At 45.1% G+C, this 27,504-nt stretch overlaps 3 protein-coding genes and 1 long non-coding RNA gene across 13 annotated transcripts in view; 1 reads left to right on the top strand and 3 right to left on the bottom strand.

Annotated features, from left to right (window-relative positions):
* The window catches only part of nphp4 (nephronophthisis 4), a 109,848-nt gene that overhangs the window by 10,178 nt on the left and 72,166 nt on the right, over window positions 1–27,504 (top strand). For 5 of the 8 annotated variants that reach the window (XM_055510313.1, XM_055510310.1, XM_055510311.1 and 2 more), the window contains exons 3-6: window positions 4,993–5,162; window positions 5,484–5,548; window positions 23,078–23,227; window positions 24,006–24,142. In XM_055510313.1, the coding sequence (XP_055366288.1) occupies window positions 4,993–5,162; window positions 5,484–5,548; window positions 23,078–23,227; window positions 24,006–24,142 (522 nt within the window). Of the gene's footprint in view, window positions 1–4,992; window positions 5,163–5,483; window positions 5,549–23,077; window positions 23,228–24,005; window positions 24,143–27,504 lie in introns of those variants that run through there. The other 3 variants (XM_055510315.1, XM_055510314.1, XM_055510316.1) reach the window with 3 other exon arrangements.
* LOC114858776 (uncharacterized) lies at window positions 8,174–10,297 on the bottom strand. 2 transcript variants are annotated; one of them, XM_055510317.1, is made up of 6 exons: window positions 10,166–10,297; window positions 9,540–9,699; window positions 9,143–9,427; window positions 8,840–9,079; window positions 8,639–8,699; window positions 8,174–8,347 (listed from the first exon to the last, which is right to left on the bottom strand). In XM_055510317.1, exons 2-6 carry the CDS (start codon window positions 9,673–9,675, stop codon window positions 8,278–8,280), a joined length of 792 nt encoding a protein of 263 aa, XP_055366292.1. In that variant the 5' UTR covers window positions 9,676–9,699; window positions 10,166–10,297; the 3' UTR covers window positions 8,174–8,277. The 2 variants fall into 2 exon arrangements, with proteins under 2 accessions (XP_055366292.1, XP_055366293.1); XM_055510318.1 differs by lacking the exon at window positions 10,166–10,297 and adding an exon at window positions 9,772–9,918.
* Window positions 14,129–15,310, bottom strand: LOC129604339 (uncharacterized). Its single transcript, XR_008695136.1, has 3 exons — window positions 14,694–15,310; window positions 14,462–14,621; window positions 14,129–14,351 (listed from the first exon to the last, which is right to left on the bottom strand). It is a non-coding gene; the product is annotated as an uncharacterized LOC129604339 (long non-coding RNA).
* On the bottom strand, window positions 18,597–20,575 carry LOC114858777 (uncharacterized). 2 transcript variants are annotated; one of them, XM_029156348.3, is made up of 7 exons: window positions 20,441–20,491; window positions 20,028–20,159; window positions 19,796–19,955; window positions 19,509–19,685; window positions 19,261–19,422; window positions 19,062–19,122; window positions 18,597–18,770 (listed from the first exon to the last, which is right to left on the bottom strand). In XM_029156348.3, the coding sequence occupies exons 3-7, from the start codon at window positions 19,929–19,931 to the stop codon at window positions 18,701–18,703; spliced, it is 606 nt and encodes a 201-aa protein (XP_029012181.1). In that variant the 5' UTR covers window positions 19,932–19,955; window positions 20,028–20,159; window positions 20,441–20,491; the 3' UTR covers window positions 18,597–18,700. The 2 variants fall into 2 exon arrangements, with proteins under 2 accessions (XP_029012181.1, XP_029012180.1); XM_029156347.3 differs by lacking the exon at window positions 20,028–20,159 and having other exon boundaries at window positions 20,441–20,575.

Raw genomic sequence — 27,504 nt, 5'->3', positions numbered from 1 at the left:
TAATTATCCGTCCTCATTTCCCACAGAGAAGTGTTGCCGGGTAATAACAGCATGTGCAGACATTTAGCATTCGATCAAAATACAGAACATAACTGTAAACTCTTTGTTGTGCCTGCTGTGCATTACTATTGTAGCACATTCTGGATATTTATCGTGTTTAGAGTATACCCTTTCACACGTCTAGCAGTTTACACAAGACGGTATCATAAAATGTAATGGAACATTTTTCCTTTAAATCAAAAACGCATGCCTGACCTTCGCTTCTTATTATTGCTTGCTCAGAGCTGATAGTGGCTCATTATTTTGACCAAATACAAGCAGAAACGCCTTTAAGGGTAAATGAAATCAATGGTAGTGTGGGGTATCGATGTAATTGATGCTGCTGCACCGTGGCAAGATGGGCAGCCGTGATACTAGTCACAGATCAAGTACTGTGAGATCGTGGACATGCAGCCAGTATAGCAAGACTGACGCCAGACTGGACTTCATTCACAATCAGTGGAGATAAGAGATTTTGTGTTGCATGCATTTCTACGATATTAATACTGAATTGACATTAAAGATACTCAAACGATTAAGGTTCTCCAGTGAGCATGAACGCCACAAATTCTCATCTACTATTAAAATAAAAGGCTGGGCGTTTCTGAGAAGTTTTACTGGTTGTTCAAAATTCTCTGTAGTCTAAAATAGCTGTCGATGGAGATTTTCGAAAAAGAGAGAAATGCGGCTCAGTAAAAGTCCTTGCTGAATAGAAACCGCATCACTGTCACCCTCATTCCTCTGAGGGTTTCCACATAATTGGGCTGTTTCTCCAGTAATTGCTGCGGTCCTCTTATTGTCGGCCGGTAGATCAGATTTTCCCTGTCCTTCACCTGTGCCTTTTGTTCTATTCAGTCGTGCACTCGTGCATTTTGAATTTTGTCTTTTAGACATTATTAATTACAGGAATTGGTTGCGCTGACAAACAATCCATCGACCATTGCCCTTTCATAGACACAAAACAGGGTTTTATCTGGTTTGCAATTGCTCAAAAAATACATATTTCTAATGTTTTCATTATTTTTTATTCATTTAAATAAACCACGTTTAATATATAAGCCCCTTTGTCCTTTTTATGCTGTGTCAAACTGATATCATTCCCTCTGACTTGGGGTCGGGTCTGTTTTGAATAGGTTTGCCACAGGTCAGTCTCATAATGGGTCTAGAATGAGACCCTCTTAGTCACTCTGTTCAGCTGTACATGCACAGTACGTCCTGCCCTATCTGTGAAGCTCTGACATTATTGGCAATAAAAAAAGCCCGAAGCCTCTATTCCTGTCATTTTGTCTGTCTCTGTCATCCACGGCGCCATCTCTCATCTCCACTGTTGTGGCGGCAGTCGTAGAGTTTCACATCGAGGTAAGGCCGGTACCTGCTGGTATCTGTGCCTGTCAAATGACTTACAGCGTCTCCCTCCCCTCCGCCTCGACAGGTTGCCTGAGCAATGCTGCCGAACTACAATCAAAGCGCTGCAACCAAGTGCATGCGCTTGTCGAGTTTCACACGACATGAGCCAGTTACGACGTTGAGCCGCCTTGAAAAAGCCTCGGGATGAAGCACATGCCAACAATCAGCTGCTTTACAGTGCGATCTAAAGCCTGATCGTACTACTTATGTGTCTACTGAGGTGCTGACAGCATTTATTCATCTTAGTTACATAAAATAGCTTGTGAATCACTAAGGCAGCCTGTAGGTAAACATGCAGAGTGGGCCCTGTTATCTAAGCCTTAGGAAGCCGACAGTGTTCCTAGGATCCAGCCTCCCAGCCAGTGAGGAATGGAAATACCCTGTTTTTGCTGTTCTTTGGGCAGCCTCCAGGGTTCAAACAGCAGGACTCTGTCAATTATACTCCAGGTACTTTGGAGCCACCTATGCAAAACCAATGCTCATTTGCAACCGCTTGTTTTGGGTGGAGGCTGCGATTCCCCCTTAAGTGCTTGCTTAGCACTTGAACGACCGCCTTGAGGAGGCAGGAAGAATTAGCTGCAGCTTTTACACTGTCGTAGCACCGGCTGTAATGTGGCTAATATGGCTCTGAATCATTATTTTTTTCTGCCTTCCATGTGTGGCCATTTTAGAGGGTGTAGTTTGTGCTGCTGTGGAAGTGTATTGCACCGTAGCAACTTTTGCTTTGCCGCTATAAATCATACTATAAACTGAGTAGAATAATACAGCGTAACTCCATCACTGTGAAGCTATTTAAACGAAAAGCAAACTTTATCTTCTCGCAGGAATGTTTTCATGAGACAAACTCTTTTCTGGTATAATTAAGTTCTCTATGACCCACAGCTAAACTTACATGAGCTGGAGACTAAACGGTTGTTGGCGGTGTCAGCGGCTTTGCATGCCTTTACGCTGATGATGTTTTAATGTCACCCGTTGCTGCTCACTCTTCTCTCAAGGGGGGGGGGGGCGGAGGGTCATGGCGATACTTCCCCCGCGAGAATCGATTAGCACTTTGTTGACAGTTGCCGTGGAGTATAACCTCTCATTAGGTCCGGCGTGGAACATTTTGCGGCTGATACATCTCATGTATATTTTGCCCTTGCAACCTTGGTTTCGGCACCTCTCCGCATGGCTGTGGTCTACCATCTCTGGCATGTGCCTGGCCCCATATTTTCTTATTGATGCTTCTGGTTGTGGAATCTTTTTTTTGATGGGTGGCTCATACTCTTCGTCACTCTCCTCGCTGTCATCTACCCAGTCAGTGTCCTCGGGTTCGAGGTTATTCAGCAGCTCGTTTGCCAGATGCAGTTTGAAATCCAGGAACTGGTCAGTGTTTTTTGCTGAACGGTTAAGTAGTATGCTATCAGAGCCTAGAGCACACAAGGACTTGGTAGGATAGCGCAAATGAGTCAAAAGATTTAGATCAGAAAGCAATGTCCACCACAGAGGACATGAATGTATAGGCTGGGTCTCAGGAGAATATATATTTTATACTGGGTGCTGGGTGACAACATTCTGTTGCTGTCTAATAAGTCACAGCTGTTTTCTTGTGAACTGACTGCTGACTACATTCCACATTGCAAGTCTGAATCAGAGCAAATTGAAGAAGGGAACTATCAGGTCCAAGGAGGCAGATTCTTTTTTGTTATTGTCATTGAAGACTGGACTTGAATCAGTTTTGGAGGTGTATCAAAGAGGCAGAGCAGATGAAACAGGATTTCTGTCTCTGAATTGAAAAGCCGTGGTGAACAATGTCCACATTTGGGTTGCTCCACGAGTGGAGACTGCGTCTTTCATGAGACGAGAGGAAGAAACTTGGGAGAGCACGATGGAAAATATGGACCACTTTCTCAGTCTGTTTGTGATCAGTTCAAGAGAAGTTCAGTCAAAAATAAGCTTTGATTTGGGAGCTACAGTTGGAGATAAATAAATAAAGAAACACCCTGAGTGAAGGTAAAGTTTTCTTTGCATGAGTATAGAATTCTGTGCAGCTTGGGATGGGAGATAATTTTACTTTCTCAGCTCAGCCAGTGAACAAGAATAAACACGGAGCAAATGCTTAGAACTCGAGAAAGGGGCCCTTGCCTTTATTGGGAGCGCAGCGTCAGATTAGAAGACATGAATTGTTCTGAGATTCTGTAAAATTACATTTCTCTAAAAACCTCTACTTGAAAACCAGGCAATGGAAAACTCAGAGCGTCTCTCTTCACTTCCCAGATGTTGTTACTCACTCTCTCATCGGACCATGTTGACAAGGCCATTAACAAAAATGTCTAGATGTTGAATCGCCTCCAACGAGACGTGTTCCTCTGAGCAGACACACCAGTTTGTGAGCCTCTTTGAATATTAACAAGCAGAGTACAGTGAACAAATGCAAGCAAGCAGGTGGACAAATGACTAATTCAGACTTGGCGAGACAACTATATCTGCCACCCATGTGTTGCATTTGTATGCGGCAGAGGAAGTTGTTTGGAAGACTAGTAATTTAAACTCACCTTGTGCATAGAGATAAAAGACGGATGCAGAATGCCTCTGAGGTTTGAATTTGAATATATGACTCTGTGGCTCTGTGGCTGAATGCTGGGTGTAAAGATGAACAGGCTCTGCCACTGTGGGCCGGGAGGGATTGGTTCTCTATATCACTGCGGCTCGTGTCTACATAGGTCTTTCTTCCGCTGACACTGCCATGCTTTTCTTTCTTATCAGGCATTATTGTGCTTGGCGACCACTGGATCATAGAATTAATTCATTCTTTTGTGCATGTAAATCAGTGCTGCTCCGCTGTCGGTAGGCTATTATTGTCAATTTGATTGGCAGATCTGAGTCTGCAAACAATAGCACCTACCTGGCACAGGCTGCGGGCAGGGTCCCAGAAGGCTCGGCTGCCTCTCGCTGAACCTGTGTAAAAATAGCCAGGTCAAAACTCCCCTGTAATCCTAAAGAGTCTCCTCACCAGGGGACATGCCTTCCTCTTCAGCGCCAGGCTTTCCATTTCCAACTGTAGGTATTTGTGTCAGCGCAGGTTATTGGGCTCATTCTTTTCAGAGACTTGTGGACGGAACATTTTAATGTGTTTTCTGATCATTTAATATGTTAATATTGTAATTTTACCAAGCAAATTGATCTTTTTAATGATTGTAATGGGAACATTTAGTGTCATAGTTAGACTGAACTACAATTCCATCACCGTTAAATGCAACACATACAAACCAGGTTAAATAATGTTTAAAGCTACATGTAGACGGTGATTTCATTTTATCCCTGTAGCTACTCTAATGACAGAAATAGTAACACCCTGAGCCAAGCTAGATGCCATGGGACTGTGCACCATCTGTACTTTAAATTTAAATTTAAATTTAAATTGTCATTCTCACCATTTTGCTCATTGGTCAATATGACTGAATATGTGGTACAACTCCAAAAAGTGTGGAAAAGTGTTGCCATGTTACACTTGTAAGAGGTGAAGGAGGGATAATGTCTGTCTTTCACTGCTACATGCTTTTCTAGGTCGTGTACTTTCATACGTCTCTGAAGTTGCCCGGCACGATGTTGGTCCTGGAGCTCGTTTCTCTGTCACCCAGGCCAGACGGATCCCAGCAGGCCGTGGGGCAAGGCCTCACTGTCCTGGACCTTTTTGCCAACAGAGCAGAGGCTCAAGATGCAGATGGGAACAGAAGGTGATATGGCAGTTCCTAATTACATCAGTCAGGGATTAATGATGTTTCACACGAGGAGACAATTAATGGACAGAGCTGCAGCAAGGGTGTTGTTACTTGATTATTATTCACCTGCAGCTTGTTTAGTCCTACACTTGTTGAGCTTTTGCAACAATATGTAATGCTGATGAATCTACTGCTGTATTTGTGTATTTGTAGAGTGTAGCGAGGATGCATTAGCCAGATTATATGTTAGACAGTATAGATAAATGTAGTTTCTATGAAGACCTATTGCAGCTCCATTCATTCGTTCACATCGATTCTACTACTACTATCCTATAGGCTGAACCTCTACCATGGATCACCTAGAGGCTTCCTTCACCCCCTGGTAAAGGACATGGTTGGCTGTAAGCACACTTTGCATGTACTAAATATGTTGTGTAATAATGTTTAAGCTATCTGTACACACTATAAACAAAGAAGCCATAATAGTGGGCCAGGTAATGGGCCATAACACCACAAACCATAAATATCTACCTGGTGTGAAGAAAAGGTTAAAAGGAGTATGTAAGCAGTGTCAGTGTTAACACCACGTCCACCACGTCTTCCCTCTTCTCTCTCTGTCTCTCTGTCTCTCTCTCTCTCTCTCTCTCTCTCTCTCTCTCTCTCTCTCTCTCTCTCTCTCTCATGACTAATGATCACGTTATTCTTTAGGTCAGAGTTGTATTGAGGAAATCCCAAATATTGATTTTTTTACCCGTTAAAACAAGACCACTTCAGTTTTTAAGATGATGATTTGAGTTATTGAGTTTGCTGCTGAAGCTGTGGGTCCGTCCATGTTCTCTCTTGGCCTGAAACCAAGGCTATGAATAACAAAACACTGTAGTGCCTCACAGTATGAATAACACTATGCCCAGCGAGAGTAAGAGTTCCTGCCTTGGCTATCATGTCACATGAATATTAGAAAAGCTCCTCTCAAATGGACTCTTATGCTCACTGCATTATTAACCACACGCCTGTTGTTTAGTGGAACACTGCGTTTCTCTTTTAAGGGTCATAGTGCTGCCACTCTTGCTGTTGCTCTTTTATGTTCCAAGCTCCTTTGTATTTGTTTACATCATTTTTTTTCGTGCACTGTGACAGGGACACAGTGTCTACATCCACTACTTGATGCAACATGGTTCGCTTCTTAGAGTGAATTTAGGATTCAAAGGTATTTTGTGAAATACAGTATGCGGAATATATTTTATACAGCGGACATTCACAATTGAGTGCCTGAATCCAAATTTCCACAATCTATTTTTTAAAACATGTCTCCAGACAGAATAATATCTTCATTATATTTTCATATTTCACAAATGAAGTTGAGCTTAAAAGTTGGCTTGAATGGAAGTGAATGAATTTAAGGAAACAGATGCTTTTTTGCATCTTTCCACAAGCTTCATGCATAGTTTAGCACTGTGAGGAATTGCACCATCACTAGTCGACCGTACTCTCAGCCCCAAAACTCCTCTATACACCACTCAAGGGGCAGATAGGTATGTGTATGCAGATCACAAAGCACGTTGGATACTAACTGGTGTGGTTTTGCATGTGGAATATTAGTTTATGTTTACACTTTAGCTGTTTAATTGTCTTTGTGACACTAAGACAGACCTAGAGTATAGGTAGGTCAATCAAACATGAGATTTATGAGAGTACATTAGAACATTTCTCTTCTGTTTACTTTAATTATACAAAGGACCATGGCTGTACCAGCTACTGAACAGTCTTTGACTGCCAATCACCATAGATTATGGCCTGGACCCATCTAACAACACAGGTTATAAGAAAGTTGGGTGTCTGTTTTTAAATAAAAAAAGCATCTGTAGTTAATATTTCCTGGCAGAAAGTTCAATTCAATTCAATTGTATTTATATAGCACCGAATCACAACAAGGTTATGTCAAGGCACTTTACATGCAGTAAATCTTTAAGACCTTACACAACTAAACCCAACAGATCCCACATACAGCAAGCCTTTAATTTGACAGCAACAGTGGAGAGGAAAAACTCCCTCTCTAACGAGGAAGAAACCTCCAGCAGAACAAGGCTGAATGTGGGTCGGACATCTGCCTCGACCGGTTGGGGTGAGGGATAGAGAGAGACACAGGCAAGGTGGTCGGACCAGGGACCGGACCCAGGCAGGGTGGCTGGATCCCCAGCTGCCCGTCACAGACACATAGCACTGAGTCCAATGATACTTACTGAGGACAGAGTGGGGGAGAAGCACTGGAGAGAAAGAGACAAGGTTATTTAAACATGGAACAATGATGGGAGGTTTTTGGATAGAAGAGATAGAAGGAAACATAGGAGCTCAGTGTATAAATTAAGTCCCCCAGCAGTTTATGTCTATTGCAGTTTAACTGTGACAAACAACCATTGCCAGTGACCTGAACCATGTCTAACTATAAGCTTTATCACAACAGAAGGTCTTAAGTCAGATTTTAAATGTGGATAGTGTGTCAGCTTCTGGAACCTGGTTCCACAGGAGAGGAGCTAAAGGCTCTGTGCCCATTCTACATTTAAAAGACCTTAGGAACCACAGGTAGCCCAGCGCTGAGAACGAAACGTTCTGCTTGGAGAATAGGGAACGCTGACGCCTTTAAGACAAGGAGGAGCTTTAATATTAATCGTTTTGTAGGAGAATTTTGAAATCCTACATTTCACACAGCCAGTGCAAAAAAAGCTATTGTGGGAGAAAGGTGAACACCCCCCCCCCAAGTCTTGTTAGAAGTCCAGCTGCAGCACTGAATTAGCTGTAGGCTTTTAAGAAGGAACTTTTAGGGCATCCAATGGAGTAGGGAGTTACAGTAGTCCAGTCTAGCAGTAACAAATGCATAGATTCTTGTCCGCATCACTGAGAAAGGATGCACCCAATTTTCCTCAGCAATATTCCTCAGATAGAAGTAGGTCTGTTCTAGACACCAACAGCCCTTTGCTCTTGTTTTTGGAGGTTCATTTGTTATGCATGCTAGTTTGAGAAGATCAATGTCTGCAAAAGGTAGTTTTATTAGTCAATTTGACAAATGTAGTTCACATCAACAGTTGCTTCACTTTATTCCAGCTCAAGTTGTCTGGTTCTGGAACTAAAGCCATCAAGATGAGCATTCAGTGAAGTAGTTGGAGGCCTGGGGATGTGTACAACTCTCGTCAACCAGCATTTTCCTGCAAACGAACAAGATGCATCATTAAAACCACTTGACTTTGTTCGATGCAGTCACATCAAGTCAGATCATTCAGTGGCTTCAGTCTCTGAAGCCATTTATGGCATCTGACTATACAGGTTTAGAGTAAAGCTGTGAAAACTGTTTCTCAGTGCAACCATTCAAAGCCTTTGAATTGATCAATTATCAAAAAAGTCCAGTGAGGCAATGCAAAGATCTGTGATTAAAATGAAATGGTTTAACCTCAACTTAGTAAAAGATAATTCACTGAATGTTGTGACAGTGAACATACCCAAACTTGGCAAGCGTCCACATGCAGCTGGCATCGTCTCTTATATCGTCATCCCGCAGTTCTGAAAGCAAGAGAAATGTTTAAAGACGTCACCCACCAGATACCAGGGTCAACTCAGACCACTTTTTACACAAAGTTAAGTTAAACCTCAACCCAAATGCAAGTACTCGCTGGTTAAATCAGAATGAAGGCAGGACTCACTGCTGCAGTCTAGTCCACACAGATTGAGGGACTGAGTTTTGCCATCGCTGCAGGCCACGGTATTGCAGAGCGCGAAGACGCCATAGCATGTCTGGACTTCGTTTTCATTTGGAGACCGGGCAACACGTCTCGCCGCTGGGCCCGCCACGGAGGGAGGGGTCACGGGGGTCGTCACGGAGGGAGGGGCCACGGGGGTCGTCACGGAGGGAGGGGTCACGGGGGTCGTCACGGAGGGAGGGGGCGGGGGCGCCACGGGCCCACCGCCACGCGCCACCGCCACGCCACGGCCCCGCCACGGGGACGCCACCGCCACGGGGGGAAGCGCCACCGCCACGGGGGGCGGTGGCGCCACCGCGTTCTGCAGGGAGACCAACAGAGAGGCCACTGCCGCTATCGCACTCTGCAGATCGCTCCACAAAGAGGCTGGGGCAACTTGCAGGGAGGCCACGCCCGATCCACTTGCTCGCACAAGCCTTGAGGTGTATGACCCAGAATTAGTCCGTCGGACCCTGGTGAGAGCCTCCAGTTTGGAACTTCTGACAATCACGCTGCTAGTGTTAAATCCTGACTTCTCTGCCTGACAGAAAACTTCAGACAAGAGGAGAACAATAAGTTGAACTGTGTGCAAGTTCAGTGTCACTTGTAACATCTGTTCTACATGTACAGCATCAGTGTTTATGTAGCAGCAGCTAAAACTTACGTGAAGCCAAGAAGCGCATGTTTCTGGGGTTGTTGTCCAGGACCCTCAGCAGCTGATCCCAAACCTCACATTTTGACAAAATGGTGCCTTGAGCCACAGAGCAGCCCAACAGCAGCAAGGCCACCAGCATCTTCATCTCTACTCCAAATATCCTCAACCTCTGCAAACAAGCAGTGTGACCTTCACACATCTGCAGCGCTCTCATTGCATTTGTGTGTAAAGAATTTTATACGTCAACTTGATTCACACAGTTCAATGAAACCAGTGGAGAGTCTGGTTTGCCTCTGGCAGATACACTGTTCCCTGATCCTACTAACCAGGTTCACCTGGAGTGTCCAGGAGGGTAGAAGCTGGAAGAAGCCACCTGAGCCCAGGACACAGTGTCAAAGTCAGAGAAGTGGAATCTTCCAGCTTCCAACTGCCTGAACCAGTGGACACATCAACCCTGAGGTTGATGAGAGTGGGGACTCTAAACAGTTTTATGGATGCGGTTAACTCTCAAGATCTCAGATTTCAACAACCTCCTGTACAGTTTCTAATGATTCCTCTACTTTAATGTTACATTTTAAAACAGAAGCCAATTAAATTGACACAGTAGCTGCTGCACTGGGTCCCTCCACACTCACCTGATTACTTCTCTCCAGACTCTGCTCTGTTTCACACACCCAGCTAGTGCCACTATTTGAACCCTCCTTCACACTCACTCACCTGCAACTGATTGTTTAATCATCTTAGACTGGTCATTTGTTCCTCAGCAAGTCTTCAATAAGCTATGAGAACAAATCAGCTCATTTATGTGTTCTTTTATTGTCCTTATATGTTTCTTATTTCTTACATTAAATTTGTATATGTGTTGAGTTTTAACATTACACATTAGTTGAGATCACAAGGACATTTATCTTATTTGGTGAAATCAAGTGATGGTGGCAGAGAAGTCAAACTATTTTGCAGGGCTTGAGCCGGGGTCAAGGGGCAGTAAATGAATTTAAGCAAACAGATGTTTTTTTGCATGTTTCCACAAGCTTCATGCATAGTTTAGCATTGTGAGGAATTGCACCATCACCAGTCGACAGTCCTCTCAGCCCCCCAACACACTATACACCACTCAAGGGGCAGATAGGTATGTGTATGCAGATCACAAAGCACGTTGGATACTAACTGGTGTGGTTTTGCATGTGGAATATTAGCTTATGTTTACACTTTAGCTGTTTAATTGTCCTTGTGACACTGAGACAGACCTAGAGTATAGGTAGGTCAATCAAACATGAAATTCATGAGAGTACATTAGAACGTTTCTCTTCTGTTTACTTCAATTATACAAAGGACCATGGCTGTACCAGCTACTGAACAGTCTTTGACTGCCAATCACCATAGATTATGGCCTGAACCCATCTGACCTCGCCCGGATTTCTAACATTAACAGTACATTTACAAAGTAACCTACTGGACTCTAATATGAATATATTGCCCAAAACATTGCCGGTCTTTTCTGTGCTATTCAATGTTGGGACCCCTGCTGTGCCGCAGTGCTCTTATTTATCTTAATACCCTACAGTTTTTCATACAGTTTGAAGCCAGGAATAGAAATGGGAGATAAGACTCTTGCCGGCTGCACATCACAGGTTATAAGACAGTTGGGTTTCTGTTTTTAAATAAAAAAAGCACCTATAGTTAATATTTTTTGGCAGAAAGTTCAATTCAATTCAATTGTATTTATATAGCACCGAATCAGAACAAGGTTATGTCAAGGCACTTTACAAGGTAAGCTTTAAGACCTTACACAACTAAACCCAACAAACCCCACATACAGCAAGCCTTTAATTTGACAGCAACAGTGGAGAGGAAAAACTTCCTCTCTAACGAGGAACCAGAACCAGGCTGAATGTGGGTCGGCCGTCCGCCTCGTACGGTTGGGGTGAAGGGAGAGAGAGTGACACACAGGCAGGATGGTCGGCCCAGGGTCTGGACCCAGGCAGGATGGTTGGATCAAAGACTGGACCCAGACAGGATGGTCGGACCAGGAACTGGACACAGGAAGGATGGTCGGACCAGGGTCTGGACCCAGGCAGGATGGTCAGATCAGTCACTGATCTTTCTGAAAGAGACAAGGTTAGTTAAACATGGAACAATGATGGGAGGTTTTTGAATAGAAGAGGTAGAAGGAAATATAGGAGCTCAGTCTCCCAGCAGTCAATGTCTGTTGCAGCTTAACTGTGACTAACAATCATTGCCAGTTACCTGAACCATGTGTAAATATACATTTTATCAAAACGGAGGGTCTTAAGCCAGATCTTAAAGGAAGGTGGAGAGTGTGTCAGCTTCTGGAACCTGAACGGACCAGGGTCTGGACCCAGGCAGGATGGTCGGATCAGAGACTGGACCCAGGCAGGATGGTCGGACCAGAGACTGGACCCAGGCAGGATGGTCGGACCAGGAACTGGACACAGGCAGGATGGTCGGACCAGGGACTGGACACAGGCAGGATGGTCGGACCAGAGACTGTACCCAGGAAGGATGGTCAGATCAGAGACTGGACCCAGGAAGGATGGTCAGATCAGAGACTGGACCCAGGCAGGATGGTCGGACCAGGAATTGGACACAGGCAGGATGGTCGGACCAGGGACTGTACCCAGGCAGGATGGTCGGACCAGAGACTGTACCCAGGCAGGATGGTCGGACCAGGGACTGGACCCAGGAAGGATGGTCGGACTACAGACTTGACCCAGGCAGGATGGTTGGACCATGGTCTGGACCCAGGCAGGATGGTCGGATCAGGGACTGATCTTTCTTAAAGAGAAAGAGACAAGGTTAGTTAAACATGGAACAATGATGGGGGGTTTTTAGATAGAAGGAAATATAAGAGCTCAGTGTATAAATCAAGTCCCCCAGCAGTCTATGTCTATTGCATTTTAACTGTGACTAACAACCATTACCAGTGACCTGAACCATGTCTAACTAAGTTTTATCAAAACAGAAGGTCTTAAGTCAGATTTTAAACGTGGAGAGTTTGTCAGCTTCTGGAACCTGAACAGGGAGCTGGTTCCACAGGAGAGGAGCTAAAGGCTCTGTGCCCCATTCTACATTTAAAAGACCTTAGGAACCACAGGTAGCCCAGCGCTGAGAACGAAACGTTCTGCTTGGAGAATAAGGAACGCTGACACCTTTAAGACAAGGAGGAGCTTTAATATTAATCGTTTTGTAGGAGAATTTACAAAATCCTACATTTCACACAGCCAGTGCAAAAAAAGCTATTGTGGGAGAAAGGTGAACACCCCCCCCCCCCTCAAGTCTTGTTAGAAGTCCAGCTGCAGCACTGAATTAGCTGTAGGCTTTTAAGAAGGAACTTTTAGGGCATCCAATGGAGTAGGGAGTTACAGTAGTCCAGTCTAGCAGTAACAAATGCATAGATTCTTGTCCGCATCACTGAGAAAGGATGCACCCAATTTTCCTCAGCAATATTCCTCAGATAGAAGTAGGTCTGTTCTAGACACCAACAGCCCTTTGCTCTTGTTTTTGGAGGTTCATTTGTTATGCATGCTAGTTTGAGAAGATCAATGTCTGCAAAAGGTAGTTTTATTAGTCAATTTGACAAATGTAGTTCACATCAACAGTTGCTTCACTTTATTCCAGCTCAAGTTGTCTGGTTCTGGAACTAAAGCCATCAAGATGAGCATTCAGTGAAGTAGTTGGAGGCCTGGGGATGTGTACAACTCTCGTCAACCAGCATTTTCCTGCAAACGAACAAGATGCATCATTAAAACCACTTGACTTTGTTTCATGCAGTCACATCAAGTCAGATCATTCAGTGGCTTCAGTCTCTGAAGCCATTTATGGCATCTGACTATACAGGTTTAGAGTAAAGCTGTGAAAACTGTTTCTCAGTGCAACCATTCAAAGCCTTTGAATTGATCAATTATCAAAAAAGTCCAGTGAGGCAATGCAAAGATCTGTGATTAAAATGAAATGGTTTAACCTCAACTTAGTAAAAGATAATTCACTGAATGTTGTGACAGTGAACATACCCAAACTTGGCAAGCGTCCACATGCAGCTGGCATCGTCTCTTATATCGTCGTCCCGCAGTTCTGAAAGCAAGAGAAATGTTTAAAGACGTCACCCACCAGATACCAGGGTCAACTCAGACCACTTTTTACACAAAGTTAAGTTAAACCTCAACCCAAATGCAAGTACTCGCTGGTTAAATCAGAATGAAGGCAGGACTCACTGCTGCAGTCTAGTCCACACAGATTGAGGGACTGAGTTTTGCCATCGCTGCAGGCCACGGTATTGCAGAGCGCGAAGACGCCATAGCATGTCTGGACTTCGTTTTCATTTGGAGACCGGGCAACACGTCTCGCCGCTGGGCCCGCCACGGAGGGAGGGGTCACGGGGGTCGTCACGGAGGGAGGGGTCACGGGGGTCGCCACGGAGGGAGGGGTCACGGGGGTCGCCACGGAGGGAGGGGTCACGGGGGTCGCCACGGGGGGAAGCGCCACCGCCACGGGGGGAAGCGCCACCGCCACGGGGGGAAGCGCCACCGCCACGGGGGGAAGCGCCACCGCCACGGGGGGCGGTCCACCCCCACGGCGCAGAGACCAACAGAGAGGCCACTGCCGCTATCGCACTCTGCAGATCGCTCCACAAAGAGGCTGGGGCAACTTGCAGGGAGGCCACGCCCGATCCACTTGCTCGCACAAGCCTTGAGGTGTATGACCCAGAATTAGTCCGTCGGACCCTGGTGAGAGCCTCCAGTTTGGAACTTCTGACAATCACGCTGCTAGTGTTAAATCCTGACTTCTCTGCCTGACAGAAAACTTCAGACAAGAGGAGAACAATAAGTTGAACTGTGTGCAAGTTCAGTGTCACTTGTAACATCTGTTACATGTACAGCATCAGTGTTTATGTAGCAGCAGCTAAAACTTACGTGAAGCCAAGAAGCGCATGTTTCTGGGGTTGTTGTCCAGGACCCTCAGCAGCTGATCCCAAACCTCACATTTTGACAAAATGGTGCCTTGAGCCACAGAGCAGCCCAACAGCAGCAAGGCCACCAGCATCTTCATCTCTACTCCAAATATCCTCAACCTCTGCAAACAAGCAGTGTGACCTTCACACATCTGCAGCGCTCTCATTGCATTTGTGTGTAAAGAATTTTATACGTCAACTTGATTCACACAGTTCAATGAAACCAGTGGAGAGTCTGGTTTGCCTCTGGCAGATACACTGTTCCCTGATCCTACTAACCAGGTTCACCTGGAGTGTCCAGGAGGGTAGAAGCTGGAAGAAGCCACCGGAGCCCATGTAATGGAAAAATTTTGCCTTGTGCTGTTTCTTATCCAACACACTCGTCATGTGCTGGTTAGGTGCAATACTGAACATTCTTACACAAACAAATAATCTCTTGTGCCCTGACGTACATCAAGTCTAAACATCTGATGCTCCATTTGACTGACTAATAATTTCTGATATATGTTTGTCTTTTACACCCGGACTCTGGCTCCATCCCATCTGACTCCCCACCAGACCCAAGGCTGTTAAAGCAAATGCATCTTGTCTTGGAAGCTCGGTGTTCCTTCCTTTGGATAACAAGACATGACGATGCAGAAGTGAGAAAGCAAACATTCTCACTCACAGCGAGATAAGGTGGCGCAAACAATTCCATTGCTGCAGAGAGACATTCCACCAGAGCCAGAGAAAGGGGTTAAAAGGCAGAAGCAACTTGAGGATCGTGGGCTCTTTGCATCACACCTTCGTGGTGTGTGCACTGATCTCCCCAGCTGGTTTTTGGTTTGTTGATGTGCACGATCAACATCCATGCTTTTCATTTGCTTTCCCCATTATTTTTATTTTCTTTATTATTTCAATAAATCGCACAAAAGGACAACTCTCTCTCATCTACTTCTTTATGGAAAATTTCCACCACAGCCCAGGACACAGTGTCAAAGTCAGAGAAGTGGAATCTTCCAGCTTCCAACTGCCTGAACCAGTGGACACATCAACCCTGAGGTTGATGAGAGTGGGGACTCTAAACAGTTTTATGGATGCGGTTAACTCTCAAGATCTCAGATTTCAACAACCTCCTGTACAGTTTCTAATGATTCCTCTACTTTAATGTTACATTTTAAAACAGAAGCCAATTAAATTGACACAGTAGCTGCTGCACCGGGTCCCTCCACACTCACCTGATTACTTCTCTCCAGACTCTGTTCTGTTTCACACACCCAGCTAGTGCCACTATTTGAACCCTCCTTCACACTCACTCACCTGCAACTGATTGTTTAATCATCTTAGACTGGTCATTTGTTCCTCAGCAAGTCTTCAATAAGCTATGAGAACAAATCAGCTCATTTATGTGTTCTTTTATTGTCCTTATACGTTTCTTATTTCTTACATTGAATTTGTATATGTGTTGAGTTTTAACATTACACATTAGTTGAGATCACAAGGACATTTATCTTATTTGGTGAAATCAAGTGATGGTGGCAGAGAAGTCAAACTATTTTGCAGGGCTTGAGCCGGGGTCAAGGGGCAGTAAATGAATTTAAGCAAACAGATGTTTTTTTGCATGTTTCCATAAGCTTCATGCATAGTTTAGCATTGTGAGGAATTGCACCATCACCAGTCGACAGTCCTCTCAGCCCCCCAACACACTATACACCACTCAAGGGGCAGATAGGTATGTGTATGCAGATCACAAAGCACGTTGGATACTAACTGGTGTGGTTTTGCATGTGGAATATTAGCTTATGTTTACACTTTAGCTGTTTAATTGTCCTTGTGACACTGAGACAGACCTAGAGTATAGGTAGGTCAATCAAACATGAAATTCATGAGAGTACATTAGAACGTTTCTCTTCTGTTTACTTCCATTATACAAAGGACCATGGCTGTACCAGCTACTGAACAGTCTTTGACTGCCAATCACCATAGATTATGGCCTGAACCCATCTGACCTCGCCCGGATTTCTAACATTAACAGTACATTTACAAAGTAACCTACTGGACTCTAATATGAATATATTGCCCAAAACATTGCAGGTCTTTTCTGTGCTATTCAATGTTGGGACCCCTGCTGTGCCGCAGTGCTCTTATTTATCTTAATACCCTACAGTTTTTCATACAGTTTGAAGCCAGGAATAGAAATGGGAGATAAGACTCTTGCCGGCTGCACATCACAGGTTATAAGACAGTTGGGTTTCTGTTTTTAAATAAAAAAAGCACCTATAGTTAATATTTCTTGGCAGAAAGTTCAATTCAATTCAATTGTATTTATATAGCACCGAATCAGAACAAGGTTATGTCAAGGCACTTTACAAGGTAAGCTTTAAGACCTTACACAACTAAACCCAACAAACCCCACATACAGCAAGCCTTTAATTTGACAGCAACAGTGGAGAGGAAAAACTTCCTCTCTAACGAGGAACCAGAACCAGGCTGAATGTGGGTCGGCCGTCCGCCTCGTACGGTTGGGGTGAAGGGAGAGAGAGTGACACACAGGCAGGATGGTTGGCCCAGGGTCTGGACCCAGGCAGGATGGTTGGATCAAAGACTGGACCCAGACAGGATGGTCGGACCAGGAACTGGACACAGGAAGGATGGTCGGACCAGGGTCTGGACCCAGGCAGGATGGTCAGATCAGTCACTGATCTTTCTGAAAGAGACAAGGTTAGTTAAACATGGAACAATGATGGGAGGTTTTTGAATAGAAGAGGTAGAAGGAAATATAGGAGCTCAGTCTCCCAGCAGTCAATGTCTGTTGCAGCTTAACTGTGACTAACAACCATTGCCAGTTACCTGAACCATGTGTAAATATATACGTTTTATCAAAACGGAGGGTCTTAAGCCAGATCTTAAAGGAAGGTAGAGAGTGTGTCAGCTTCTGGAACCTGAACGGACCAGGGTCTGGACCCAGGCAGGATGGTCGGATCAGAGACTGGACACAGGCAGGATGGTCGGACCAGGGACTGGACACAGGCAGGATGGTCGGACCAGGGACTGGACACAGGCAGGATGGTCGGACCAGAGACTGTACCCAGGCAGGATGGTCGGATGAGAGACTGGACCCAGGAAGGATGGTCGGATCAGAGACTGGACCCAGGCAGGATGGTCGGACCAGGAATTGGACACAGGCAGGATGGTCGGACCAGGGACTGTACCCAGGCAGGATGGTCGGACCAGGGACTGTACCCAGGCAGGATGGTCGGACCAGAGACTGGACCCAGGCAGGATGGTCGGACTACAGACTTGACCCAGGCAGGATGGTCGGACCATGGTCTGGACCCAGGCAGGATGGTCGGATCAGGGACTGATCTTTCTTAAAGAGAAAGAGACAAGGTTAGTTAAACATGGAACAATGATGGGAGGTTTTTGGATAGAAGGAAATATAGGAGCTCAGTGTATAAATCAAGTCCCCCAGCAGTCTATGTCTATTGCAGTTTAACTGTGACAAACAACCATTGCCAGTGACCTGAACCATGTCTAACTATAAGCTTTATCACAACAGAAGGTCTTAAGTCAGATTTTAATGTGGATAGTGTGTCAGCTTCTGGAACCTGGTTCCACAGGAGAGGAGCTAAAGGCTCTGTGCCCCATTCTACATTTAAAAGACCTTAGGAACCACAGGTAGCCCAGCGCTGAGAACGAAACGTTCTGCTTGGAGAATAGGGAACGCTGACGCCTTTAAGACAAGAAGGAGCTTTAATATTAATCGTTTTGTAGGAGAATTTACAAAATCCTACATTTCACACAGCCAGTGCAAAAAAAGCTAATGTGGGAGAAAGGTGAACACCCCCCCCCCCCAAGTCTTGTTAGAAGTCCAGCTGCAGCACTGAATTAGCTGTAGGCTTTTAAAGTAGCTTTTAGGGCATCCAATGGAGTAGGGAGTTACAGTAGTCCAGTCTAGCAGTAACAAATGCATAGAGTCTTGTCCGCATCACTGAGAAAGGATGCACCCAATTTTCCTCAGATAGAAGTAGGTCTGTTCTAGACACAACAGCCCTTTGCTCTTGTTTTTGGAGGTTCATTTGTTATGCATGCTAGTTTGAGAAGATCAGTCTCACAAGTCTGCAAAAGGTAGTTTTATTAGTCAATTTGACAAATGTAGTTCACATCAACAGTTGCTTCACTTTATTCCAGCTCAAGTTGTCTGGTTCTGGAACTAAAGCCATCAAGATGAGCATTCAGTGAAGTAGTTGGAGGCCTGGGGATGTGTACAACTCTCGTCAACCAGCATTTTCCTGCAAACGAACAAGATGCATCATTAAAACCACTTGACTTTGTTCGATGCAGTCACATCAAGTCAGATCATTCAGTGGCTTCAGTCTCTGAAGCCATTTATGGCATCTGACTATACAGGTTTAGAGTAAAGCTGTGAAAACTGTTTCTCAGTGCAACCATTCAAAGCCTTTGAATTGATCAATTAGCAAAAAAGTCCAGTGAGGCAATGCAAAGATCTGTGATTAAAATGAAATGGTTTAACCTCAACTTAGTAAAAGATAATTCACTGAATGTTGTGACAGTGAACATACCCAAACTTGGCAAGCGTCCACATGCAGCTGGCATCGTCTCTTATATCGTCATCCCGCAGTTCTGAAAGCAAGAGAAATGTTTAAAGACGTCACCCACCAGATACCAGGGTCAACTCAGACCAGTTTTTACACAGTTAAGTTAAACCTCAACCTAAATGCAAGTACTCGCTGGTTAAATCAGAATGAAGGCAGGACTCACTGCTGCAGTCTAGTCCACACAGATTGAGGGACTGAGTTTTGCCATCGCTGCAGGCCACGGTATTGCAGAGCGCGAAGATGCCATAGCATGTCTGGACTTCATTTGGAGACCGGGCAACACGTCCAGCCACGGGCACCGGCGGCCGGACGGTCGTCACCGGGGCCGACGGTAGGGGCGACGGAAGGAAGGTAGCGACGGAAGGAAGGGTAAAAGGGGGAAGGAGGTCGGAGGAGGAGGTAGGTCCGGGGGCCGGACGGTCGGCGGCCGGACGGTCGTCACCGGGGGCCGGACGGTCGGCGGCCGGACGGTCACCACTGGCAGCAGCACCGAATTAGTTCGTCGGTCCCTGGTGAGAGCCTCCAGTTTGGAACTTCTGACAATCACGCTGCTCGTGTTAAATCCTGTCTTCTCTGCCTGACAGAGAACTTCAGACAAGGAGAACAATAAGTTGAACTGTGTGCAAGTTCAGGGTCACTTCAAACATTTGTTCTACATGTACAGCATCAGTGTTTATGTAGCAGCAGCTAAAACTTACGTGAAGCCAAGAAGCGCATGTTTCTGGGGTTGTCGTCCAGGACCTGAAGCAGCTGATCCCAAACCTCACATTTTGACAAAATGGTGCCTTGAGCCACAGAGCAGCCCAACAGCAGCAAGGCCACCAGCATCTTCATCTCTACTCCAAATATCCTCAACCTCTGCAAACAAGCAGTGTGACCTTCACACATCTGCAGCGCTCTCATTGCATTTGTGTGTAAAGAATTTTATACGTCAACTTGATTCACACAGTTCAATGAAACCAGTGGAGAGTCTGGTTTGCCTCTGGCAGATACACTGTTCCCTGATCCTACTAACCAGGTTCACCTGGAGTGTCCAGGAGGGTAGAAGCTGGAAGAAGCCACCTGAGCCCAGGACAGTGTCAAAGTCAGAGAAGTGGAATCTTCCAGCTTCCAACTGCCTGAACCAGTGGACACATCAACTCTCAGGTTGATGAGAGTGGGGACTTTAAACAGTTTTATGGAGGCGTACAACTCAAAGATTTCTACAACCTCCTGTACAGTTTCTAATTATTCTTCAGCTACAGTCTCATTTTAAAACAGAAGTTACAGTAGAATTAATCAAATACTCAAGAATCATCTACATTGACAGTAGCTGCTGCAGCAGCAGGTCCCTCCACACTCACCTGATCACTGCCCTCCAGATTCTGCTCTCTTTCACAGATCCAGTGTTCAGCTAGTGCCACTATTTGAACCCTCCTTCACTCTCACCTGCAACTGATTGTTTAATCAGCTCAGCCTGTTCTCTTGTTCCTACGCAAGTTTTTAATAAGCTATGAGAACAAATCAGCTCATTTTCTGTGTTCTTTAATTGTCCTGATACGTTCCTTATTTCCTACATTAGATTTGTACATGTGTTGATTACATTACACATTAGTTGAGATCATGATAGGACACATTTGTAGAAAAGTACGATTAGACCAACTCATTCATTAGGACGTTTACACTTCACAGCTTGTTGTGGGATATTTATTTGTTTTTCAAATCAAATGTAATGACAAACAAAAAGCTTTAAGTCAAGGTCACTGTTGAAGTAAACAGGTGTTCACTAAATATAACAACCGCAGAGAAAGACAAAATGAAAAAATTATCATTGACAAGATGTTTGTCTAAATTCACGATGGTGTGATGGTGGCAGAGAAGTCAAACTGTTTTTTAGGGCTGGAGCCGGGGGTCAAGGGTCAGTAAATGTAAAATGGTGAGAAGATAGACGTTGAAAGATGCCTCTGGGCTTTTGGAGGTCTTAAAATATGGGAGACAAAAATAGCAGGAGGAAACAAGCATGAAGGGAGACGGTAAGCTCACTGATCTGAGCTCCTCTCAGCGACCAGCCGAGAGCAAAGCGGAAGGAAAAGTAGAACGAGACGGATAGAGGGCTGCTCTGGGGCCCTCTGAGGGTGTGCGATGAAAAGACAGCCAGATGGTACATTGTGATCACATTTGCATATTTTTATTTGAGGCAACAAGTACATTAACTCCCGTTTGTGTGGGTGCGAGGTGCACGAAGGTGCCGCAGTGACAAATCTTTGCCAGTGATGTTGTGAAAAGCTACCTTGAGCTTAAGATGAAGAGCTTCACCTGTTCAGCTGGAGGTTTCTCAGCATATCTGTCCGTGGTTGGTTTGGGTGAACGCTAAAGATGGTTAACAATGTCTTTATTATGGCAGCTTCTTCACCAGACTTGTATTGGCCAAAACAAGCACTCTTTGTTTTATTACCATTTCCGCAAATACTAACAAAACACAATCAATAAGGTTTAAATAATATTCAGAATGAGAATTTTAAAATCACCCATATCCTGTATCTTTAATATTTTTCTTGCCCACTCCACCTTCTTCTGGAGTCACTGCCTCTGTTTGTCTGATGCTGAGCCATTTTCTGTCTTTTTTTCCTCCACTTCCTCGGTTTCACATCTCCTGCCAAGCTGCAGTTCAGCCGACTCTGAGGTACCACGCCACCACAGTGAGGAAATTTGGGGGGGAAATTTTCAGTTTACTAATCTATGTGCAGCATCTGACTGAAGCTCAAGCTTGATGCATAATGAATAACAAGAAATAAATGATGAAAAAGTTGCAGACACCTGGGCACCATCTGTGTCAAGACAGTTCTATGTTTGAGTTCCGCTTCACTTTCTCTCTCCTTCACACCCATCCTGCCCTTTTTTTTGTTTCGATATAAGGAGCACCTTTTCAACAGTGCCTTCTGTCTCCACGAAAAGCATTTGTTGAAGCTGAGCTGTAGAGATTTCCCCCAACTATTGTTTTGATAACTAAGACATTAAAGGGAATTACAAAGTTTGTGCTACAAAAGATAAAAGTAGTCGTTTTACTGTGTGTGAATTATTTCAGACTGTAGTTTTTCTGCTGCTGAATTTTAATATTTTGATGGCTGATAAAGACTATTTGGATATTCCCTTGTACAGTAATGCCATTAGCAGTCGTGCATTTGTTTACACATGTTCAAAGATGCATAATTTTGCATTTTATTATCATTTTGTGTTGATTGCAGTTACTTGTATACAGTATGTATGATGATCTACTGACACTGAATCTACAGTCATCACAGCAGTTCGCTCACTGTGATACTTAAGAGCACATTACCTAAATGTTCCCTTGAACCACGTCAGCGCCAGCTTGTTGAGCGGACCGATGGGAGTGGACGGAGCCCTCTGTATTGATGTATTGTATTGGTGAAGGAGCCGTCATTAATCTTGTCAGACTGAGAGGTTGTAATGGCGTGCAGGCTTGAAAGACGCAAACATGAGCAGTGCACCCAGCACCGCTTTGTTCTCCCTCCGAAGGCTCCGCGCCTCGTGTTGATGGCAGGAATTGTGGATTGTCACTTGCCACCGGACGACCCGTTTGAGCGATGGCAGCGTCTACCTCATTGCTTATAGCCTCTGCCTCATCGGCGCCGCGGTCGCTCTCGCTTTCCAGGTCGAATGGCTGTCATTTCAGTTCGACTCCGCTCTACCTCTGGGAAACGATGCTCACAGTGTAATGGAACATTTCACCCGGGTCACCGCCGGCCAGATGGAATGTGGAAAAATGGAAGTGTCTGCGCGTTGTCAGGTGACTCGCTGCTTAGACTGTGACGCAGCCAGGAGACAGATAGATCACAGTGCGTTTGGCCAAGCTGGTGGGATGGAACGTTAACACCAACTCATTTGTATTGAGACAGCAAAACAAAACCACTTCGCCCGTTGCCAAGGAAATGGAAATGTGTGTGATGGTAAAATGATGTGGTGTGCATCTGTGTTCGCAGGCGTCGGTCTCCTGAAGGCCATTGACGGCGCACATTTGGACTGTGTGATAAGAAGCCATCCGGCTCTGGCCTCCGCCATGCACCTTCTCCCACAGAACGTCGTCGTCTCCGGTGATGAGAACATCCCCGGCCTCGTAGCTTCTCCAACAGGTAGCGCCTCAACCTAGAAGTGAATAAATGGGCACGTGTGTTTAGGGGTATTTTAGTTTATTGAGTAATATAGCTTTCCTACATGCTAAATCTTCTTTCTCTAGTTTAGATCCCAGGAGGCACACACACTACTTAATATACTGAAATAGCCTTTTTTTGCTTTCTCTTAAATTGTCACACTGGGCATCTACCTTTCTTCTTAGTAGTGTGCCTTTTTTTCGGAAATTTGGTTCCATCAGAAGTTGAAATGTCTGCAGTACTTAGAAAGTAAGTTTCTAAGAGGGGATGTAATGGAGTCTGACAGAGCAGAGCTATAATCATTGGGAGTCAGTGGGAGGTATGGTAGCAGGCTAATCCTCTCCATGTTCTGGGGCTGTGAGCAGCAGAGACCTAAGCTGCCTTTTAAGACCACAGCCACCGGCTTGATATTCATGCTGCATTCAGAACAGTCCAAAGCTGCGCTCCGGAGACAAGAGCTGCAGTCAAACGCTTGATGGCTACATTACTCTTCAAGAGATTACAATCACCCTAACTATTTTCTCTTTTGTTGTGTTGTCTCAAAGCGACGATTGTGGACTTCACAGGCTCCCCCACTTCATTCGCTGCCAAACATATTCTTCAATCAATTCTGAGTCACTTTACGTCAAGTGCCCGAGTGGGGAAATCATTTATTAGATTGTTTGACACAAGCACAGAGGCCGGATTACAGTTAAAGCGTCTAAGTGGGTGTATGTCATAGCAGGTTAGGGCTTAAAGGCTGCGTTCGCCCTGTCGCCAGGTGATGCTCTGCTCAGGCCGCACACGCTCAGGATGCTGCCCTTCACCCTGAACAGACTGACCATCTCCCTCCAGCCCTCCCTGGAGCAGTTCGAAAGCCAGCTGCTGCAGCTGATCAATGCTGACTGCCGCAACACAGTAAGTTTCTCTTAACACGCCAGCCTCTGGCTCGCTAAGATGAAATGAGGCACATCACCTCCCAATGTAAGATCAAGCCAACTTATCTCTTCTCTTCTCCTTTCTTGTTTATGGAAACAGAGATAGTTACAAATATAGAGTATGTATAGACCAGCAATCATCTGTGCATCCACTTTGTACAGACATGGTATTAAGTAGCAAATCACAAGCACTTCATGCACATTTGAACTGAGCATTTGTGTTTTTTGAAGCAGAAGATATTTTGTGGTACACAGCCCTACCTTGTGTGAAGAAATAATGTTTTGCAATAATTCGATCAAAGATATGTTCCCCCCTTTGTCCAAACATAACTGCCTGTACCACTTTGACAATGACCAGGAAAATGGTGTTTAATGGCAAAATGTCTAAGGCCTCCACAACCAGACTAAGTGGCAAGGATTAGTTCAGTCTTTTCAACTTTTACAACTTCTGTGATACTGTGTGACGACATTCTCACGTTCATAAGATGTGTGAATACACACATGCGTCGGCTTGATTGCAGGTTTTAATTAGCGTGTGTGTGTTCATGTGTGTGTGCGTGCGTGCGTGTGTGTGTGTGTGTGCGCGTGTGTGTGTGTGAGCGTGCGTGCGTGCATGCGTGTGTGTGTGTGTGCGTGTGTGTGTGTGCGTGCGTGCGTGTGTGTGTGTGTGTGCGTGCATGCGTGTGTGTGTGTGTGTGTGTGTGTGTGTGTGTGTGTGTGTGTGTGTGTGCGTGTGTGCGTGTGTGTGTGTGTGTGTGTGTGTGTGCAGCCAGGGCGGGATCAGAGCGAGACAGAAGCGTGTGATCTCTGTGTGACCTTTAAAAGTGTGACTTTAGCTGGATTGTCATCAGGCTGTCTGTGAAGTGATGCTGACACCTCACCTGCCAGCTCAGTTTTACCGCTGCGGGAGCGATCGTGCGTATGTGCGACTTCTTTCCGGCGTGCCGGTGCTTAAATTGTTATTGAGGCAGAAATGCAGTGACAAAAATGAGGAGGAACGGGGTGGCAGATCAATGTACAGCGGAGCATGAGATGATTCCTTGCTCGCTGCTACTCTGACGTATAGTCTTCACATAATCTCTCCATAAGTATTCCTATTTTTAGCCTGACAAACTAAACACACAGTGGCTGCTTTTTACAGTCCACTTCCTCAAATATATTAGTGCCCTGGTTTATGTGCTTTTCCTGTGAACTTCTCTAAGATTTATAGGAAGGCACTTTGTATAGTTTTATAGCAACCCTTAATGATGTGGTCTTGACCATCCCCTCCCACTGTGACCTTCAGAAGCGCCTACCACCCTCAGGGATGCTGAACACGTGTGCCTTTATAAGCTTAGTGAAGCCAGCAGCTACCTCACCTCAAATGACCCGCAGCAGCGTTTCACCTACACCCTAAATAAGACGCATTGCTCTCGATGAAGGGCCCTGAAATCTTGTCAGAAATTATGTAACGCCTCGGCTTGTGATCAAAAATACGGGAGGGGGCGGGGGCACGCGCTGATGAAGAGGAGAAGAGGAGCAGGCGAGGACCGGCGCCACGCCGCAGGCAGAACAAAGCGCCTCAGGCTGATTTAATGAACTGAGAAAGACTCTGGTAACAAAGCTCCAGGAAGTTTTCATTTGTCCTAAAGAGGAAAACTCACTCAAAGTAGGACTGCCCCTGTGGACGTGCTACTATAAAAAAGACTAAGGAGGCTGAACATTTCTGAAATAGGAGGATCTTACACATTGTTCTCTGAGGACGGGAAGTGTGGCTGCACCTTCCAGTGTGCCAGCTGAGCGCCTTCCCCTTATCATAATTAGGCCTGTGCCCACTGTAACTGATGCAGTGCAGAGGAATGGGCTTTAATGCACTTGGCTCTCATCAAATATTCATGAAATGCAGGTCTTTGTAATGATTGACGATCCAATGATTAAATGAAATAGAGTGCGACTGGTTATAGACCTTATAAGTCAGACAAGACAGAGAATGCTCAGTGGTTAAACGGGGAAAGACGGATTCATGAACCTTGGAAGCTCAGGCTCTTTGCTCTCTTTCCTCTCTGCTGGTGGAATCTAGCATATTTAAATGTGAACACAGTGTCCTCCAGGAGAAACTGGTTAACGCTGAGGCACAAAACTGATCCTGGATCAGTAGGCTCCATTAATCACCTGTAGGGTCTCACCTACGACGTTCAGCTTTTTAGTTTTTGGGAGCCTGTAGTGAAAAAACTCAGTAGCTGCAGATCACATTACGCTCCCTTCTACTGTAATCCACTGCGTAAATAAACTGTATGATCGAAGTCCCTTCATGTTTACTGAGTAAAAAAGTAAGCTGCGGTGCATTGTCCAGCATTAATCACATGAAGTGACATTCATTTTAATGTTACCTGAAGCAATAGTAGAGCAAACTAAAAACTTTCTACCAACCCATACTGCTGAATATTGTTACTGTTTTATGACCAAATGTTTATTTCACCATGAATGTTTATAGTCTACTCAGTAAATATGGAGGGGCTCCTAATGCTTTACATGTGTAGCCTGATCAGATTTTCTTCCTTGTCTTAGAACTGCGCTGGTGAAAGGAGAAGCTGCCTTTTAGAATCTTTATTTGTGAACTGTTTATGAAGAGCATCCGTTGGAAAAAATAAACTTCAATAGGCTGCAAACCAGGCAGAGAACGGAGGTACTGAGAAACTGAATAGCATGTTTGGCTTCGGTGTGTTTTATGAAATCTGTTGACACAAAACAGTAAGTCAAAAAGTGGAACAATGCTCATCTTGTTCTTTAAGGATACGTGTGTTGGAGTTTGTACTTGGACTTTAGGTCATTAGGGCTTTTTCTTTCTAAAGTGGGACAAGCGGCGCTGAAGCATGTGCTCATGCTTCTGTAGTATAGTGAATGAATGCGGCACGGGAACTTTATTGCTTAGTGACGTGGTGTGAAACCGGGAGTGAGGGCAGCAGCGCGAGTGCGTATTTGCCGTAATATTTTTGCTTCTGAATTATGGGAGTGTTTCGGCAGTAGGGCAACAGTGATTTATCGGTGGAAGCGCCGTGCCAGTTAAAATCTGTTAAGGAGCAGGGGAGTGGGAGGACGAGAGCGGCATGCTAATGATGCTGCCACTGTTTCTTGCCATGGATGACTCACCCTCAATATGGGGGAGCTAACATCCACTGTGTGGGTAGCATGCGCACACACACACACACACACACACACACACACACACACACACACACACACACACACACACACACACACACACACACACACACGTTTTAACACAGTTGCATATGAACAAAAAATCAGGAGTGTGGATGACTTTAACCAAAAAAGCAAAAACAACTTCCTCTAACACGCAGC

The sequence above is a fragment of the Betta splendens genome, chromosome 7 (assembly GCF_900634795.4).
Source record: "Betta splendens chromosome 7, fBetSpl5.4, whole genome shotgun sequence".
Lineage (NCBI taxonomy): Eukaryota > Metazoa > Chordata > Actinopteri > Anabantiformes > Osphronemidae > Betta > Betta splendens.
Note: the sequence above shows the minus strand (reverse complement) of the source record. Positions and strands in the feature narration are given on the sequence as shown.